The sequence below is a fragment of the Mauremys reevesii genome, linkage group 2, assembly GCF_016161935.1.
Source record: "Mauremys reevesii isolate NIE-2019 linkage group 2, ASM1616193v1, whole genome shotgun sequence".
NCBI classification, from domain to species: Eukaryota; Metazoa; Chordata; order Testudines; family Geoemydidae; genus Mauremys; species Mauremys reevesii.
Window position 1 is genome coordinate 184817256 of NC_052624.1, and position 19871 is coordinate 184837126.

General features: G+C 44.6%; 2 protein-coding genes across 9 annotated transcripts in view; one reads left to right on the plus strand and one right to left on the minus strand.

Moving 5' to 3' along the window:
• Nucleotides 1-112: 112 nt before the first annotated feature.
• On the minus strand, nt 113-7495 carry HSBP1L1 (heat shock factor binding protein 1 like 1). Its single transcript, XM_039523081.1, has 4 exons — nt 7300-7495; nt 3826-3892; nt 1973-2067; nt 113-174 (listed from the first exon to the last, which is right to left on the minus strand). The coding sequence occupies exons 1-4, from the start codon at nt 7342-7344 to the stop codon at nt 169-171; spliced, it is 213 nt and encodes a 70-aa protein (XP_039379015.1). The 5' UTR covers nt 7345-7495; the 3' UTR covers nt 113-168.
• A 10149-nt stretch (nt 7496-17644) lies between these two features.
• SLC66A2 (solute carrier family 66 member 2) overlaps nt 17645-19871 on the plus strand; it is a 98345-nt gene continuing 96118 nt past the window's right edge. For 4 of the 8 annotated variants that reach the window (XR_005593762.1, XM_039523078.1, XM_039523080.1 and 1 more), the window contains exon 1: nt 17645-17829. The gene's annotated coding sequence lies outside the window, so the exon portion shown is untranslated. The remainder of the gene's footprint in view (nt 17830-19871) is intronic. The other 4 variants (XM_039523076.1, XM_039523077.1, XM_039523075.1 and 1 more) reach the window with 3 other exon arrangements.

Consider the following 19871-nt stretch of genomic DNA (forward strand, 5'->3'; position numbering starts at 1 on the left):
ATTCTTGTTGTCAGTCATGGTGCAAGACTAAAAATTTTACCCTTTGAAGTCCTTCTCACTTGAATTTTGTAGAAATACACATCTTGTTTGTAAATGACATTCTTCCTCTTTCGCAATAGAATGTAATACAGAATCAGTCTGTATTTCTTGATCAGTATGTTCTCATTTTCAGTGCTGTGCAAAAAAAAAAGTTATTGGCTTATTCAATTAATGAATATGGTTCAGTATAATAGGAGCATCCTTGTATAATTAACATCTTAATTTAAGATTTGAGATGGTGGTTATGAATTTTTTTTTCCCCACAGAAATTAGGCATCAGAAGTGACAGAAGAATATAGTGCACATAATTTACTGCACTTCCTTGCTCTGTTTAATATGGGTTCCTTTAAATCACAAAATCAACTCATTTATCTCAAATTCAGGGACTTTTTTTCAGATGGGTTAAAGGAAAATCATGGTAATAGAAGGAAAATATCACCAAATACTACAGGACAATTAAAGTGAGACAACTGTATAACTATGAAGTATGCTGACTGCTGTTAGTTATTTAAATTTTATTATTATTTCTCTGGCTTCTCTCCAGAGATCTAGGCACCATAATTTGATTCATCAATTCTTTAGTTACAAATTAGGATCATTGTGATAGTTCAGGTATGTGATAGTTTTAATTTTTCTAGTTAAATTTAGATACAACTAGCTGAAAAATAAATAGTTTTAAAATGCAGCATGCTATAGTGCAGTGATTGGCAACCTTTGGCACGCAGCCCGTTGGAAATCTGCTGGTGGGCGGGGATGGCTTGTTTACTTGCAGCATCCGCAGGTTCGGCCAATCGCAACTTCCACTGGCCGTGGTTTGCCATTCCAGGCCAGTGGGGGCTGCGGGAAGCAGCGTGGGCCGAGGGATGTGCTGGACGCTGCTTCCCGCAGCCCCAGTTGGCCAAAGCTGCAGATGCTGCAGGTAAACAAACCGTCCCGGCCCACCAGTGGATTTCCCTGATGGGCCACATGCTAAAGGTTGCCGATCCCTGCTATAGTGCATGCTGTTAGCAGAATCAAATCCCAGGCATATCAAATTAAAAAAAAGGTTGAGGTCATTTTTAATAAATACAATTTAGATTCCAATTAAATGCAGACTTACATGGCAAAATATTTTAACAATATTTGAAAATCAGGTGCTAATCTCTGTCAGGATGCAAGATTGCAATATGTTTGACTCCACCCCTAACCCGCCCCCAACACACACTACAATTCAGGATATAATGGAAGCCTAAATTAAGGCAATTTTAGGCACTAACTTTGCTCTGTGTTCTTGGGATGTCACCTTAGAAATCTGCTAAAATTAGTTCAGGATTTGAAAATATGTAGTGTGAACTTACGTAAGTTCTGTTTCTGAGTTAGTCTCAAACTGTTACTTATGAGATATTCCGTTTAATATTAAGCATTTAAATGGAATCTACAAGGTGATAGTCTATTAGAATACATTGTGGATCTGGGTGTGCAGTTCCCATTAAGGGAATATATGCACTCCAAAGCATTTATTTTTGGCATTTTAGTGGAGCTTCAGGTATCAAGACCAAATGGAAAGATGTAATGCATAGGAAGCCTTCGTCGTTAAACAAAGTACCAAAAACTTAATTTCTCTAAATAATGCTCTGATTTAGAGACAATCTTTCATCCATGTTGAGCCTTGTCTGCACCAGGACTTTGTCTACTAGTGAAGTTTGACAACTGGTTCAGACAGTGTAGACAATTCTTAGTGGACCCTTAATGAGCTTGATATGAGAGAGATGCTAGAGTGGGAGGACAGACTCCTTCCCCTTTTCCGTTCCAACCTTCATAGTCACAAACTGTAACTCACATGCCCACTGTTAAAAGGGATGGAGAACTTGGGCACCAAGCCTTCCTTCCCAGTAGTGAGGAGGCAGCTTACAGCATAACTACACACAACTTTGTTTTACAGAGTGACTCTCACCATCAGATCCTCATTGGTATTTTCTATCCCGGCCTGTGCCATTAGGTCAGTGACATGCTTTTCAAGGTCATCAATACGTTCACCCATTTCTTCCAGTAAAAAGTTAAAGAGAACATTCTGTATAGCAAGAGTATGGTTTTGCTGACTTTCACTTCTGTGAAATGTTTACCAGTCAGAAGTTCCTCTTCCAGCTGTCTCCATATCATGTCCATTCATTGTTCATCTATCATGTAAAACTGAAGCTGGAAGGAATGTTACAAAATTGCATTGCAATAGTAGTCTTATAGTATCTGAAAAGGGCCATGCTTGGTGAGTGTTTTGAATGCTTGCTTAAATGCCTACCTACTCAGGCCTGGGCTACACTAGCAGGGGGGTTCAAACTAAGATACGCAACTTCAGCTATGCTATTCGCGTAGCTGAAATCGAAGTATTTTAGTTTGAATTACCTAGCCGTCCTCACGGCGGTGAGTCGACTGCTGTGGCTCCCCCGACGACTCCGCTTACTCCTCCTGCCAAGGTGGAGTACGGGCATCAATTAGCGGATTGATTTATCGCGTCCAGACGAAATGTGATAAATCAATCCCTGATACATTGAACACTACCCACTGATCCGGCGGGTAGTATAGACGTACCCTCAGTGGAGTTAGAACAGCTTTCTTCCTAACAGATTGTTTTGTTTGTTTTTTTTGTGAGGAATGTGCCTCAAGAAGTTGCTCTGAAAGACAGAAATTATGCTGTATAATACCCTATTACAGGGGTCTCAAACACGTGGTCCGTGGGTTATTTTCTGTGGCCCGCAAGCTCCTTACACCTCCCCCCGCCCTTCCCCAGCGTTTACCTAGAGCGGCTCCGCTCCTGGGAGCCGACGGAACCTGCGGAAGGAGGGGTGCAGGGGTGTGTGTGGCTGTTGCTTCAGGCACTGCCTCCACCAGCTCCCATTGGCTGGGAATGGGGAAGGGGTGGAGTGGGGGCAGGGCCGATGGTGGCGGTGGGGAGGTGTCAGTAAATGCGGCCATGGGGCCAATGTACTAGTCCTTATGTGGCCCTCATGGTCATTTGAGTTTGAGACCCCTGCCCTATTACCCAGGAGGCCATAGTGAATTACAGCTCCATCTACTAATGCTACCTGTAAGATCAACTGTGAACAACATAAATATGCAATCAAAATGTATACAGAAGCTGAATTACAAAAATGTGGTGTGTGTGTGGGGGGGAAATAAAAGAGGAGGTTGGTTGCTGCACAAGATAAGCTGTAACAAGTTTCCAGATATCTGTGACCCAGTTTCTGTATTGTTAATTAGTGAGAGATACCTCAGAGCCCTTTTTGTTCTCAGCTTCTCTTTCTTTGGGTCCAATTCTCCTTTCCCTATACATGGAAGGCTAAAAGAAAGTTTGTCTGTACTTTCTATTTGTTAGCCATGATACACTAATTTAAAAAACAGTTCTTATAGACCTCTCTTTTTCCTCTTTTACGGTTCTTGACGAGGTGATTGTACCTGGCCTTCAGGATATTACAGACAACTTACCACCTTTTCTTATAGACTTCCCTCAGCAAGAACTGCTGTACACTGGCTAGTCTTTACCATAAAATATCAGCATTCTTCTTAGGAAAGGTAAAATATTTAACTACGCTACAATTTGGATTTCTGCATAAATGGGTGGTTAATTGAATTCAGGATCTTTCTGAATACCAAACTGAACTGTAAGTGTATCCAGATCTTGATTTCTCAAAGTAAAATATCAGATAAACCAATCAGGTGAAACAGTTAGTGTTTTTTTATATAAGCTTATTTAAAAGCCTACTGAACTTGTTCTATTAATCTAGTAACATACAGAATAATAAAAAAGGATATTTCTCAGAGTTAACTTTTCAGTCAAAGCTTGAAAGTTCTCCTGCAGTTGCTGTAGTAGGTTTTCTGCCTGTAAAAAATAACTATTTAATTAAAACATCCACCCAAATCAGCAAAGAATATACCGTTTTGACACTTCAGAATAGCTTTCTAGTCTGTGAAAAATAAAACCTGGTGTGATAATTTCACAGACAATACTGTGCTGAAATAGAAAGAAAATCAAACTAGAAAAGCAGTGTGTGAAAGAGATGAGTGGCTAAGAAGTTCATTGGATCTTACTGATGTCTGTCTTTATTAATGATCTGGATGATGGGAAGAATTGCACCCTCAAAGTTCGCAGATGACACTAAACTGGGGGGAGAGGTAGATATGCTGGAGGGTAGGGATAGGGTCCAGAGTGACCTAGACAAATAAGAGGATTGGGACAAAAGAAATCTGATGAGGTTCAACAAGGACAACTGCAGAGTCCTGCACTTCGGAAGGAAGAATCCCATTCACTGCTACAGGCTAGGGACCAACCAGCTAAGCAGCAGTTCTGCAGAAAAGGACCTGGGAATTACAGTGGACAAGAAGCTGGATATGAGTCAGCAGTGTGCCCTTGTTGCCAAGAAGGTCAACAGCATATTGGGCTGTATTAGTAGGAGCATTGCCAGCAGATCGAGGGAAGTGATTATTCCCCACTATTTGGCACTGGTGAGGCCATACCTGGAGTACTGTGTCCAGGTTTGGTCCCCCCATTACAGAAGGGATGTGAACAAATTGGAGAGAGTCCAGCGGAAGGCAATTAAAATGATTAGGGTGCTGGGGCACATGACTTACGAGGAGAAGCTGAGGGAACAGGTATTATGTAGTCTGCAGAAGAGTGAGGGGGGGATCTGATAGCTGCCTTCAACTATCTGAAGTGGGGGTTCCAAAGAGGATGGAGCTTGGCTCTTCTCAGTGGTGGCAGATGACAGAACAAGGAGCAGTGGTCTCAAGTTGCAGTGAGGGAGGTCTAGGTTGGATATTAGGAAACACTATTTCACTAGGAGGGTGACAAAGCACTGGAATTGGGTTACCTAGGGAGGTGGTGGAATCTCCATCCTTAGAGGTTTTTAAGGCCTAGCTCGACAAAGTCCTGGCTGGGATGATTTATTTGGTGTTGGTTCTGCTTTGAGCAGGGGATTGGACTAGATGACCTCCTGAGGTCTCTTCCAACCCTAATGTTCTAAGATTCTATGTATGAACACACAAAAGAACAAATACAACTATTATTTTCCAGATTGGCTTAGAAGAGCTGTAACTAGCAATCTAATTAGTAAGAAGATCAGCGTGAGACACAATCACACAGACTGAAGGTATCACTCAGGTACCACTCCCAACCGATGATGAATCAAGTAATTAAAAGTGGAATATATTTTCTTTGGCTTCTGCATAATTATATCTCATTGTGTTTGTTTCCTGTATGCAAAATGGGGATACCTCTGTCACATGGGTGTTGTGAGGCTAACTATGTTTGTAAAAACAATGAAGAGTCCAGTGGCACCTTAAAGACTAACAAATTTATTTGGGCATAAGCTTTCGTGGGTAAAAAACCCCACTTCTTCAAATACATGGAGTGAAAATTACAGATGCAGGCAAGTGGGAAATGAGGAAATAGACTGACAGAGCGAGACAGGTACCCTGTAGTAGGACAGGCCCAAAAAGGAAAATAACACCACTGGCCATCTCATACAGCCCCCCAGCTAAAACCTCTCCAGCACATCATCAACGATCTACAACCTATCCCGGAAAATGATCCCTCACTCTCACAGACCTTGGGAGGCAGGCCAGCCTTAGCTTACAGACAGACCCCCAACCTGAAGCAAATATTCACCAGCAACTATACGCCACACCACAGAAACAGTAACCCAGGAACCAATCCCTGTAACAAACCCCATTGCCTACTCTAGCGACACCATCAGAAGACCCAATTACATCAGTGGGGGCTCATTTACCTGCACATCTACTAACGTGATATATGCCATCATGTGACAGCAATGCCCCTCTGCCATGTATGTTGGCCAGACTGGACAGTCTCTTCTTAAAAGAATAAATGGACACAAATCAGACATCAGGAATGGTAACATACAAAATTACCAGTAGGAGAACACTTCAATCTCCTTGGATATTCAATAACAGATTTAAAAGTAGCCATTCTTCAACAAAAAAACTTCAAAAACAGACTTCAAAGAGAAACTGCAGAGCTATAATTCATTTGCAAACTTAACACCATTAATTTGGGCTTGAATAGGTACTGGGAGTGGCTGGCTCACTACAAAAGCAATTTTCCTTCTCTTGGTATTGACACCATCTCAATTATTGGGAGTGGACCACATCCACCCTGACTGAATTGGCCTTGTTAACACTGGTTCTCCACTTGTAAGGCAACTCTCTTCTCCTCATGTGTCAGTATATTTATGCCTGCATCTGTAATTTTCACTCTATGCATCTAGAGTGGGTTTTTTTACCCACAAAAGCTTATGTCCAAATAAATCTGTTAGTCTTTAAGGTGCCACTGGACTCCCCGTTGTTTTTGTGAATACAGACTAACACAGCTACCCCTCTGGTATGTTTGTAAAACATATTGAACTCATGGGATGGAAGGCACGATAAGTGTGAAATACCAGTGAGGGCTTGTCTACACTGGCAATTTACAGTACTGCAACTTTCTCCCTCAATGGTGTGAAAAAAACAGTGAAGCAAGTTTCAGCACTGTAAAGTGCCGGGGTAGACAGTGCACCAGCGCTGGGAGCTGCGACTCTGGTGGAGGTGGGTTTTTTAGAGCCGGGAGAGCTCCCAGCGCTGGGTCACGACCACACAGGCAACTTAAAGCGCTGCCAGTGTAAACTAGCCCTTAATACAATATTACCATCCTGTTTGTTTCAATTTCATCCCTAGATCTCAACGTGGGTTTACAGAGCAGCATTATCTTCATTTGACAGGTGGGAAACCAGGCACAGGGGGCCAAATAAGATTAGTTAAGGAAACTTTAAGTGTAACTACAAGTTGGGGAACAAACTTTCCCCTGCTGTAACTTTTCCGGGGAGCGGGGGGTCTCAGTAAGAGCTGCTGGCTGGGACAGAGCCTGACTTACCTGTTTCGCTGTTTAAACGCGTGATAAGCCAAACTAGCCCGAGTCTAGCAGCTGCGGTTTACAAAGAACAGTCTATTACCCTCCCCTTGGGGGGGGGGATCTCCGCTTTACGCCACTGGCTCCAAAAGGTGAGACTCCAGCGTGGGACGGAGCTATTGCCCCCCAGCCGTGGGGCGCTAGGAAGGGGCTGCCACGCCCACTACTGTTGCCGGACTCGGCGGCGCGCCGGAGAGGAACCCGCACCTCCTCCCTCCCTGTAGCCGCTTCTCTGGGTTGCGGACAGTGAGCGTGTTCCCCAGAGAGGGAGACCCGCTGGAGAGCGGCTCGCGGGCTGTGCCCGCCCCCCCGAGACCCGCACTCACAAACTGCGCGAGTTCCTGCGCGCTCCGCGGGTCGCTGGCCGCCATCCCGCGCCGGCCCCTGGCCTGCTCCTCTCTCCTCCTTCGGCGGCCCCCGCGGGACCGACCGCCCGGCCCCGCTCCTGGCTCCCGCCTCCCGAGCGCGCTGAGCAGGCGCCCGCCCGCGCAGAGACACGCCCGCGCGCAAAAAGAGGTCACCGCTTCCTCGAGGGACCTGGGGTCTTGTCAGCGCCGCAATGCCCGCAGCGCAGCGGGCCACCCCAGCAAAGCCCGTCCTTCCCGCCCTTCTCACTCCACCTGCTGACACAGACGGCCAGCTATGCGCAGGCGGGCACACCCTGCCACACCAGCCTCCAGCACTGCGTGCCCCGGGGACACTGCCAAACACTCCCAAACCACACGCGAGCTCACCGACATACGCAAGAGGCCAGATTGCAGCTCTGATTGTCCCCCCCGGCCCTAACCCCGGGGAAAGGACACACACGGACACACCCTCACAAACATTGTCACCCACACACAGGAACAATGTCAGACACTCTGAACAAACATGCAAACGTTGACAAATACCTTGGAGACACTGCCCAATTCTTTGTCCCTGACACACACACATACACAGTGAATAAACACAATGCCTGAGATTTGGATGTTGACTGATCACCAACGCTGGCAGTGACCCGCCAACAGACACTTTTTCTTTGTGTGTGTGTGTGTGTGTATCTTGCTGAACTTTTTAATGTCAAATGACTTTAAAAACGAGTATTAAAAAGACTCTGCCTTCCATTACTGATGTCAGATGGAATGTTTCCTAATGAAGTACATTTATGTCTTTATCAGTGTTAAATTCAAATATTTAAAAAGATAGGCCAAAATATTTTGCAAAGAGCCCCCTCCTATTTAATCCAGACTCTAAATATGAAGGTGGATATTTAGGACATTTTTACAATATTTTTAAAAATGAAGCTGGTAAAATTACAAAATTAAATAAAATAGCATTGGATATAAACTACAGTAATTTTAAATCTGTTTATTACATCCAAGTAAACCAGCCATCTGAGTTATTAAATCAATTTCCTGCTAATACAAAGCAGCATAGAAAAGTGAAGTACAACAAAACACTTAAAAAAAAAGCTGTTTAAAAAAATATTGTGTGGCAGGCAGGTCATGCCTTTGAAAGGAGAGATTTTATTTTACTTGAGACCACAAGGAAGAAGATAATCTCTGTAGGAAATGGTTTGAACATTGCAAAAGGGTGTGAACCTAACTAGATGGTAACTGAACTGTTGAATTTACCTTTGTTATTTGCTTAGCATAATGAATTAATGAGATTGAACTCCACAGTGGAATTTCAGGCACTCCTCCCATTTATCATTTGAAACCTCTAGCTCATCAGGTTTTGCAGCCCTCAGAGATTCTGTCAGGTAAATACTTAAGTGGAAAGTTTGGTAGGAGCTGCATTTCCCTTTGATTTATGCAGAAAGGAGTAAGATGAATTTGTAAAATCTTGGCCATGGCTTTGTGTAATAAGAGGTGGTGTAGTTTTGATATTCCATTTAAAAAAAACTGTTCTGGTAAATTTGTTTTGATAGATTTTTGTGCTAAATGGCTTTGGTTTTCTGTCTTGTAATCAAGAGGTCGTTGAATATCTCACAGCTATGGCATTTCTTTCTTTACTGCATAGTACAGTAACCAGTGGTTCTCAACCAGATGTCCAGGGCCCCTTAGGGGCTGCCAGCAGGTTTCAGGGGAGCCACCAAGTGTGGTGGACATTAGACTCTCTAGGGCTCAGGACAGAAACTCCAAACCCCACCACTAGGGACTGCAGCCCAGCAGGGCCGGCTCTGGCTTTTTTGCCGCCCCAAGGGAAAAAAAACAAAAACGCTGCAGGGTGGCTGGAGCAGTGAAGCAAAAAAAAAAAAACAAAACAAAACCTGCGGGCAGCCGGAGTCAGGGTGCAAACTTTCAGCTAGCGGGACTCCCTGCGCTGCAGACGTGCCCCGGGCAGTGGAGTGTGTGCCCTGGCTAGCGGGGGGGGGAGAGAGAGAAGGGGGGCGGCCAGGGCTTCCTTCAGCCAGGGCGCTCACCACTCGGCCCTTCCCGCCGCACCACCTGCCGGGAGGGCTCTGTATTTCCGGGGAGGGAAGGACGCAGGCTGCCGGACTTGCTGCAGACCTGGCACCGGCTGGGGCAGACAGAGCACGCAGCCGGCTCCCAGCAGGGTGCTCCCCTCCTCCCCGCAACCGCCCCCTACAGGGCGGCCAGAGCAGCGAACAAAAAAGAAAAAAAAAGGGCAGCCGTGCCGCCCTAGGTTTGGATGGAATGCTGCCCCTTATAATCTGCCGCCCCAAGCATGAGCCTGCTTGGCTGGTGCCTGGAGCTGGCTCTGTAGCCCAGGACCCTGAGTCCCACCCCCACAAGGCTAACCCCTAAGCAACTTAGCTTTGTGGTGCCCCCTGGGATGTGGGGCCCAAGCAACTGCCCTGCTTCCTTTCCCTTAATGTGGCCCTGACTTTTATATGCAGAAAAACAGTTGTTGTGACACAGGTGGGCCATGTTTTTATTGCATAGGGGGGGGGGCTTAGAAAGTAAAAGGTTGAGAACGCCTGCAGTAATCCACCCTGAGGCTAAAACATTCAGCAGAGTAATAACCAATTAATGAAGTAGGGGCTTCATTTTCCAAGGTCCTGAGTAACTACAATTCCAAATTAAATCAATGACTATGTCTACATGATGGGCTGGGGCAATAAAATGAAATGCCTTACATTGCCTTCCCCGTGAGTATGCTGCACACTACAAACCAGCCATGCCAGATTGTCCTGAGTCACCTGTCTGAGAGTATGGCTACACTTACAGCTGTACAGCGCTAGCGCTTTGAAGTGCGAGTGTGGTCGCGACGCCAGTGGGGATTAGTTTACAGTGCTGGGAGCCGCACTCCCAGCGCTGGGGCAGTGTTTACACTGGTGCTTTACAGCGCTGTAACTTGCTGCACTCGGGGGTGTTTTTTCACACCCCTGAGCGAGAAAGTTGCAGCGCTGTAAAGCGCCAGTGTAGCCAAAGCCTGAGTATTCCAAACTCTGCCAGGCAGAAGGGTGTGTGTATAGTCCATGCGTTCAGTCCTAACTGTCCCAAGGGGGTAATGTGTAGTATTTGTGTCCTGTATTATGAGTCCAAACTCTTCTGAGGGGGTTATAAAGAGTACATGGGGGTGTGAATGAATGTAGGGTGCTTTCAAGAAGGTTGTAATACATCACCAACCTAAAGCAGAATCTTGTTGATTTTCCATTGGATTTTATGAACTTCAGGTGGCTGTTGAGATTTTGGTGCAGAGCATATTTATTAGGTCTGCCTCTGTAGCTCCTGAGCCCCTCCGTTTGGAGATGTGCTGGTCAGTCCCAAACACCTAAAAAGGTCTTTAAAAAGACAAGGTGGATGAGGTAATATCTTTTATTGTACCAGCTTCAACAGAAGCTACGATAATACCTCATCCACCTTGTCTTTCTAATATCCTGGGACTACAACACCACTGCATATAAAAGGTCTTTTGCGTAGACGGATGGCTGGCTTCCAATGGCTTGGAACAGAAGATCATGCTGTCAGCTAGGAATCTCCAGAACTATAATGTTCTCTTGCCTGAAAGATAGCAAAACCATTGGTAGTGAAACATAGTGAGTGGGGAAAATAATGAGGATTTATAAATAATTTAAAGGGAATTTTACCATGATGTTTGAAGTCCTGCTGAGTAGAGTTCACAGGACTCTGAGCCAAGAAATGTCATGGGTGAAAAAACATAAAACCCAATGATAAAAAATAGCATCTTTTGACCTTGAGTTGCTCACTCGCTGTGTAGAAGTTGCAATGTAATTTTTTTCTCATGCTCAAACAATAGCATGTTCTTTCATTTGCCTTACCAGGCCCTTCCACTTCTACAGAGCACACACAGACAAACAGGAGCCTTAGGGTGTGAACTGTAATGCAGTGGGTAAGGAGGAAGTGAATCTGAGATGAAGTAATGAGTGAGATTCAACAGAAGGCAAACCAGCAGCAGTGTGGTTCGGGTGGCAGTTTAAAGGGCTCAGGGCTCCCACTGCCGCTACCCTCCGGGGCCCTTTAAATCGCCACCCAAGCCCCACTGCTGGAGCCTTGGGGTAGCGGCGGCAGGGCTCTGGCAGTGATTTAAAGGGCCAGGGGCTCCCGGCTGCTGTTACTGCAGCCAAGCCCTGGCCTTTAAAGCTCTGCTAGAGGCTGGGACCCCCTCTGATGGTTATTTAAAGTGCCCGGGGCTCTGCTGCAGTAGTAGCAGCTGGAGCTCCTGGCCCTTTAAATCACCCCTGGGGCTCCCAGCCGCCTCTGCAGCTGGTAGCTCCGGGGGTGATTTAAAGGGCCCAAGGCTCCCAGCTGCTGCTATCACAGCTCCAGCCCAGGGCCCTTTAAATCTTGATTTAAAGCGCCCTGGGATTTTAAGGCCCCGCCTCTTCTGGTTGAGGCCCTGCCCACTCCTAAGGACTCCAGAGTACCGGTAAGTCCTTTAAGTTACTTTCACCCCTGCCCTGATGGGCTGTGAATGGCCCACGGGCCACAGGTTGCCCACCACTGATGCAAAGGTTTCCAGGACTTCTAACAGTACTAAATCTATTATTAAAATCCTTGGTCTGGAACCACTGAAACCGAATGCTAATCTAGATCTATCTGTTCACCACTTAATCTTGCTTACCCCAAGGAAATTATGGGTAATATCTTAACAGATGACATCTCTAAATATTTTCTTAGCAAAAGCTCTGGTTTGTTCTGGGTTATCACTGGGATCTTTAGTACTACCATGTCAGCAACATTATACATACTGGCACCTAATTTATAACTAATGACGCTTACAGATTCATTTTAATTTTTGTCTTCTAGCTCTACTGCAAAGTACATCAGAATGAAAGGACTGATATCAACCTTCAAACTGTTGATGTGTGATGTAATGTCTGCTGTAGATCACAGAAACCCCCTTCGGACTGCCAACCTATGTGCCAAGACTACTTCTGCCCCTGTTTTCCCTGCCAGCCTGGGACTCCAGCACCCTGTCTTGTTGAGTCAGACACGCTCGTCCCGTCCAAAACAGACCCAGGGTCTGAACCACATGCCCCAAAGCTGCAGACTTAACTGAAAGCAACTTACCGAAGTGTCTTTAACACTCAGATGCCTAACTCCCAATGGGGTATAAACCCCAAATAAATCCATTTTACCCTGTATGAAGCTTATACAGGGTAAACTCATAAATTGTTCACCCTCTATAACACTGATAGAGAGATATACACAGCTGTTTGTCCCCCTCCAGATATTAATACATACTCTGGGTTAATTAATAATTAAAAAGTGATTTTATTAAATACAGAAAGTAGGATTTAAGTAGTTCCAAGTAGTAACAGACAGAACAAAGTGAATTACCAAGTAAAATAAAATAGAACACGCAAATCTAAGTCTAATACAGTAATAAAACTGAATACAGATAAAATCTCATCCTCAGAGATGTTTCAATAAGTTTCTTTCACAGACTGGACACCTTCCTAGTCTGGGCACAATCCTTTCCCCTGGTACAGCCCTTGTTCCAGCTCAGGTGGTAGCTAGGGGATTTTTAATGATGGCCGCCCCCTTTTCTCTGTTCCACCCACTTACATATATCTTTTGCATAAGGTGGGAATCCTTTGTCCCTCTGGATTCCCACCCCTCCTTCTCAATGGAAATGCACCAGGTTAAAGATGGATTCCAGTTCAGGTGCCATGATCACATGTCCCTGTAAGACTTCATTACCCACTTGCCAGCACACACGTATACAGGAAGACTCACGAGTAAAACAGAGGCATCTACTATAGGTGCTGACTCCGTGGGTGCTCTGGGACTGGAGCACCCACGGGGAAAAATTGGTGGGTGCTTAGCACCCACCGGCAGCTCCCTGCCCCACCCTCCCACCCCAGCTCACCTCTGCCTCCGCCTCCGCCTCCTCCCCTGGAATAAACCAGACCATCTTCTTATGATGGAGGTGTGCCCTAACATTCTGGCTGAAGTTGGACTTGCAGAAAGTACTTCAAAACATATCTTTCTTCTTAATGTGTTGAAGATGGGGTCATATTCACAAGCCACTAGGGCCACTGATTGTCTGACAAGGATGCTGACCAGAAAGCTAAACACATAGATGTCATGGCAGCTAATAATCTCTGTCCAGTAGCATCCACTTAACAGTAGCTAATAGCCAGTTGTCTTTTGTCCAGTCTGACCTGAAACTCTATTCCACAGAAATAGGCCTGTAGTTTGTGTGCTACTGCTGATTTTAATGCCAGAAAATCCACTTTGTGAGAATGGATGGAGCGGTAATACTCTGCAAAAACTAATAGTATGGACACAACTGCTACATTCTGCCCAGGGGTGTGCACAAGTGGGTGCAAGCAGGGGCACAGCCCCCAAATAATTGGTAGGGACACAGAACTCCTCCGGCCCCAGGGGAAGAGCAAACTCCTTCAGCCCCAGGGGCGCGGCAGGGGCACAGAACATGCCCCTCCAAAAGCCATCAAATTTTTATTCCTGTGCACATCCCTGAGTCTGCCAACCAACCAAAAGTGGCACCATGATGTAACTATTCAGAGATATTGACCTGAGCCCTTCCAGGCATTTTATGTATTTCACTGTCCTAACTTCCAAAGTTCACCACAAACCTTTATGGTTGTTGATACATAGACAATTGTACCCAAAATTCAGGTGTAGAAAACTCATATTTAATTTCTTATGATGATTTAATTTATGGTTACCTATGGCAAAAGCAGGAGTCAGTAAAAATGCATATAACTGAGAACACAATAGGGAACTTAAGGCAGGAGTCTGGAAGAGAAAACCAAAATAGTGGTGCAGTGACTTTTACATTTACTTGAATAAACATCCATCTTATTTAAATCAAACACAAGCCCCTTTTAGTTCTGATTCAGTCACATTCTTCCACATCCTTGGGTCTTAGTTTCGATGAAACACTTATAAAAAATAAAGCCAATTGAATGTTTTTTGATTGAAAAAAAGTTACAAATTTTTCACAAAAGAATCCTTTCCCCCTGCTTTGGTTAAAAAAAAAAATCTAATTATGTTGAAGAACATATCCTGGAGGCACTGTAGGCTATAGTTATTTACTGTTACACACACACACACACACACACACACACCCACACACACTCTCTCTCTCTCTCTCTCCTAACCTCCTCCCCCCTGATTGAGGCAACACACAAGGGACAACAGTTGTTATATAAGCCATAGTAAATGTAGGAGGCGTGACTATTTCTCTCAATTCTCCAGAAAGGAAAATTAGAGGCATGGGACCCAAATCTGGGACAGTCTCTAAAAATAGTGAGAAAAGATGAAGGGAACTCTACCAGGGCACGAGTCTAATTTTTTTAGAGATACTGTGCAACCTCAGCTTTCTCTGCCTGAGTTTCCTCATATGTATAGTGGGGATGATAAAACTTAAGGTTTAATAATGTTTGTACACAACATCACTATATCTGATGTCCACAAAAAATTGAGTGAACAATAATAATTTAAAATAAAAGTCTGAGTCATTCTCTCCTCTGGGCTTGCTAATGCTTCTGTCTTGCTTAGATCCTGATCTTCCAAACATAAAGTATGGGCATTGCTTACTTGAGTAGGCCCAATGACTTAAATCAAACTCCATGTGGGAGATGCATCTGCCTGGACAGTCAATAAATCATATTTAACTCACATGAATCTATTTTCTCATGTTAAGTATCCTCACACCTTGTTGTCAAAGTGTCTGAAATAGGCTATCTTGATTATCACTTCTTTTCTCTCTCTCTCCCCTGCTGATTATAGCTCATCTTAATTAATTAGCCTCTCAGAATGGGTAGGACAACCCCCACCTTTTCATGTTCTCTGTATGTATATATATCTCCTTGCTATATGTTCCATTCTATGCATTCGATGAAGTGGGCTGTAGCCCACGAAAGCTAATGCTCAAATAAATTTGTTAGTTTCTAAGGTGTCAAAAGTACTCCTGTTCTTTTTGGGGACACAGACTAACACAGCTGCTACTCTGAAACCTGTGATTAACTCAGTCATGATTAATCGCAGTGTTAATTGCACTGTAAAACAATAGAATACCAATTTAAATTTATTAAATATTTTGGATGTTTTTCTACATTTTCAAATATATTGATTTCAATCACAACACAGAATACAACATATACAGTTCTCGCTTTATATTATTATTTTTTATTACAAATATTTGAACTGTGAAAATGATAAAAATAGTATTTTTCAATTCACCTTATACAAGTACTTTAGTGCAATCTCTTTATCTTGAAATTACCGGTACTACTTACAAAATAAGTAGTATTTTTCAATTCACCTCATACAAATACTGTAGTGCAATCTCTTTGTCGTGAAAGTGCAATTTACAAATGTAGATTTTTTTTGTTACATAACTGCACTCAAAACCAAAACAATGTAAAACTTTAAGCCTACAAGTCCACTCAGTCCTACTTCTTATTTACAGTATCACCTGAAAGTGAGAACAGGTGTTCACATGGCACTTTTGTAGCTGATATTGCAAGGTATTTACGTGCCAGATATGCTAAACATTCATATGCCCCTTCATGCTTCAGCCACTATTCCAGAGGACATGCTTCCATGCTGATGACTCTCATTAAAAAAAAAATGTGTTAATTAAATTTGTGACTGAACTTCTTGGGGGAGAATTGTATGTCTCCTGCTCTGTTTTACCCACATTCTGCCATATATTTCATGTTATAGCAGTCTTGGATGATGACCCCAGCACATGTTCATTTTAAGAATACTTTCAAATTTGACAAAACGAAAAGAAGGTACAAATGAGAGATTTCTAAAGGTAGCTACAGCACTTGACCCAAGATTTAAAAATATGAAGTGCCTTCCAAAATCTGAGAGGTATGAGGTGTGGAGCATGCTTTCAGAAGTCTTAGAAGAGCAACATTCCGATGTGGAAACTACAGAACCCGAACCACCACCACCACAAAAAGAAAAAGAAAATCCACCTTCTGTTGGTAGTATCTGATTCAGATGATGAAAATGAACATGCATCAGTCTGCACTGCTTTGGATCATTATCGAGCAGAACCGTCATGAGCATGGACGCCTGTCCTTTGGAATGGTGGTTGAAGCATGAAGGGACATATGAATCCCTAGCGCATCTGGTACGTAAATATATTGCGACACTGGCTACAACAGTGCCAATGTCACTTTCGGGTGACATTGTAAACAAGAAGCGGGCAACATTATCTCTTGCAAAGGTAAACAAACTTATTTGTCTGAGCAATTGGCTGAACAAAAAGTAGGACCGAGTGGACTTTAAAGTTTTACATTATTTTTGAGTGCAGTTATTTTTTGTACATAATTCTACATTTTTAAGTTCAACTTTCATGATAAAGAAATTGTACTACAGTACTTGTATTAGGTTAATTGAAAAATACTGTTTTGTTTTTGCAGTGCAAATATTTGTAATTAAAATAAAGTGAGCACTGTACATTTTGTATTCTGTGTTGTAATTGAAATCAATATTTGAAAATGTAGAAAAAATCCAGAAGTATTTAAATAAATAGTATTCTATTATTAACAGTGCGATTAATCATGTGATTACTCACAACTAATTTTTTTGATCTTGCGATTAATCACGATTTTTTTAATTGCTTGCCAGCCCTAGCCTAGATGGAATAAGTTGCCTTTTTGTTCTGTGTCTGTATTAACCACAGAGGGGTTCAGGTCTGTGACTAGACACTACTGCAGTAGAAAAAATTACAATTATTGGGGTCTTTGATTGTAAACTTTTGAGGGCAGGGACTGTCTGTATTTTGTGTCTTGAACAGACCAAGCACAGTGCCAGTTTAAAGAATAATCAGTTCTTCAAGAATAAAGCACTACCGTGTAAATAGCAAGTAATTATTTGTATTAATCTGGTTCATTTAGATGCACTTTCTAAAGCGTCTCCTTATTATGATTGCAGCAGATGTTGCTGGGTGTGTTACAAGGAGCCACTGCAAATCTCAGAAGTTTGTACTCTCCTACCCCATTCATTCTGTATGGGTCCCGCTCAGCCCTGTAAATAAAGAGACTGGCACAGGCAGTGTGCGCCCTGTTCCTGCAGAGCTGGGCTAAGTCGGTTCCCTCCGGCTGTGGCCGGCACCGCACACATCTCCTGGGACACCACCTCGCTCTGGGAAGGGATCCGGTGCCCTCTAGGACCCAGCGGAAACAGACGCTGAGTCAGAGGGTGGGCCTTTCCCTTCATTGACGGAGGCGCTGCTGGTCATTGTGACGTCACAGAAGCAGCCCTGAGGTCCTGCCCCTGCTGCTGGTTAATGTCACCCCAGCCGCCCGGGAGGCAGGCTTGGCAGCAGCGGCAGGACCTGCAGGAGCAGCAGCAGCAGCACCCAGAGATGTGTGGCCCTGGAGGGACCACAGGGGCCCGGCGCTGGTGACCACCCCCAGACGCGTCACTAGTGCTCTGGAGGGGGACAGACCCACGGTAAGACGAAACCGGGGGTGGGGACTCGCAGGGGGCCGGTTCCAAAAGACTCCAGTCCGGGCTGCCCTCTGGGGGCGGAGGAGCTCTCTGGAGTTAGGGCAGTCTTGCAGACCCAGCGATCGCTGTCTCCAGAGCCCAAGTCTCTTCCCCGGGAAGGGAGAGGCTCTGGGGGGAAGGAGGCGTTTGTAAATACCCCATAGATTGAGTGACTGTTGTTGATATACACAAGTGCTGCCGTGTTCTCTCGTGAACGGAGTGTGTGTGTGGGAGGGGGGAGCGTGGGGCTTTAGTTCCTGCTCTCTGCTAAACAACGAAGGCTTAGAAACGAGAAGAGGGCAACCAGAGGAGAGGAGGACCAGTCTGAGGGGAGCAGAGTCTCAGCCATAGGTGTGTTGGGGTATGTGTTAGGTTGAAAAGTACCTCCCACTATACAAAAGGAAGTGGGGGGTTTGTCGCTCCTGCTCCTAAGGAGAAGCCTCATCATAGCCCCTTGGCAATATTTGTCATTGTTTTGGTTCCCAAGAGTAATTGTTTCCCCTTGCTTTGTTTGACTTCTCTTCTATCTTCACTTCCCCAAATCTAATCATTAGTAGGGTAGCAGAGATACGTATTTGTCTCCAAACTCTTTCTGGCCTCTCTGTCCTGCCCCCAGTTCCCAGGCTCTACCCAAAGTGAGAGTTGTGTTGGCAACTTGCTCCAAGTCTGAGGTTGCACAATATGTATAAAAAATAGACCAGATCACAGGGACCCTCGTCTTTAATGTGGAGATCTAGACCACAAAAACTATAGGTTCCAGCCCTTGTGGTCTATGTGAAATGCCTTTGATCCAGCTTCCAAAGGAGGAGTGTTCATATCATTCGCACTGCTACACCTGTGGTTCTCAACCTTTCCAGACTACTGTACCCCTTTGAGGAGTTGGATTTATCCAGTGGATCCCCCAATTTCACCGCAGTTAAAAACTTCTTGCTTACAAAATTGGACATAAACATACAAAGGTGTCACAGCAGACTGTTGCTGAAAAATTGCTCACTTTCTCATTTTGTCTGTATGAAATGTTTAGTTTGTACTAATGTTGCTAGTGCTTTTTATGTAGCCTGTTTTAAAACTAGGCAAATATATAGATGAGTTGATGTACCCCTTGGATGATCTCTGTGGTTCATTCAGTGCCTATCAAGTAGCACAGTGGTTCTCAACCAGGGGTACACAGAGTCTGAACTTTCTCACTGCTAGAGTTGGTCATTCCAGATCAATACTGAGGCACACTGACAAAGAAAAGCTTAGAAAACTTGTCCTGCTGCTGTTTGTGCTCTACTTATTTTGTTGTTAAAGGATATCAGTCTCCATCCAGGGCTGTCAAGTCACTCTCTTTCATAAGCATTACACACTGGTTTAACAAGGCCCCAGAGCGCCCTAGTGCAAGAATAATTCAGGGACCCCCCTCATCCTGATTCCAAAATACACTCTGCTTTAACTCCCCCACAGCCCTATTCCCAGCCCCCTTGTTCCCTAGGTCTCCCCAGCCCCAATCTAGTCTCCAGCCCCCTCTACCTCCCCTGTTCCCATAGCTCTAATCCAGCCCTCCCACCCTCACCTCTTGCTTAGCTTCCCTCCAGTTGCCTCATGCCTCCTCGACCCCCAGCCTCCTCTCACTCTCCACCAGTTCTGATCCAGTGCTCTCAGCTCTCCCCAATCCTCCTCCTCCTTCAGTCTTGCCCTCAACTCCCCCAGCCTGGATCCAATTTCCCTCCCCCCCCCCGGTTTTTTTACCTCCACTCTGTCCCCCACTTCCCTGATTGCCCTCCCCTGGTGGCCCATGTGTTTGGTCCCGAATAGCCTCATGGCCCCTTGTGCAAGTGCACCATTTGCACTATTATAGCTACCTCACTGACACTCATTTTATACAAACAATTAAGTAAACAGCAGGAAATGCTTTCGGTTAATATTGGAAATCAAATGAGGTTGGACACAAGCTGTGTTGTATTTATTTATTTGTATTACTGTAGGACCTGGGAGTTCTAGTCATGGACCATACAACTCCATAT

Bases quoted from the DNA above. Each gene is read 5' to 3' on its own strand.
- HSBP1L1 (XM_039523081.1), bottom strand. From the start codon at position 7,344: ATGGCGGCCAGCGACCCGCGGAGCGCGCAGGAACTCGCGCAGTTT. The intron at 3,893-7,299 runs GTGAGTGCGGGT...TATTTTTTACAG, and splicing joins CGCAGGAACTCGCGCAGTTT to GCAGAAAACCTACTACAGCA. The intron at 2,068-3,825 runs ATATCCTTTTTT...TTAACTTTTTAC, and splicing joins TGAAAAGTTAACTCTGAGAA to TGGAAGAAATGGGTGAACGT.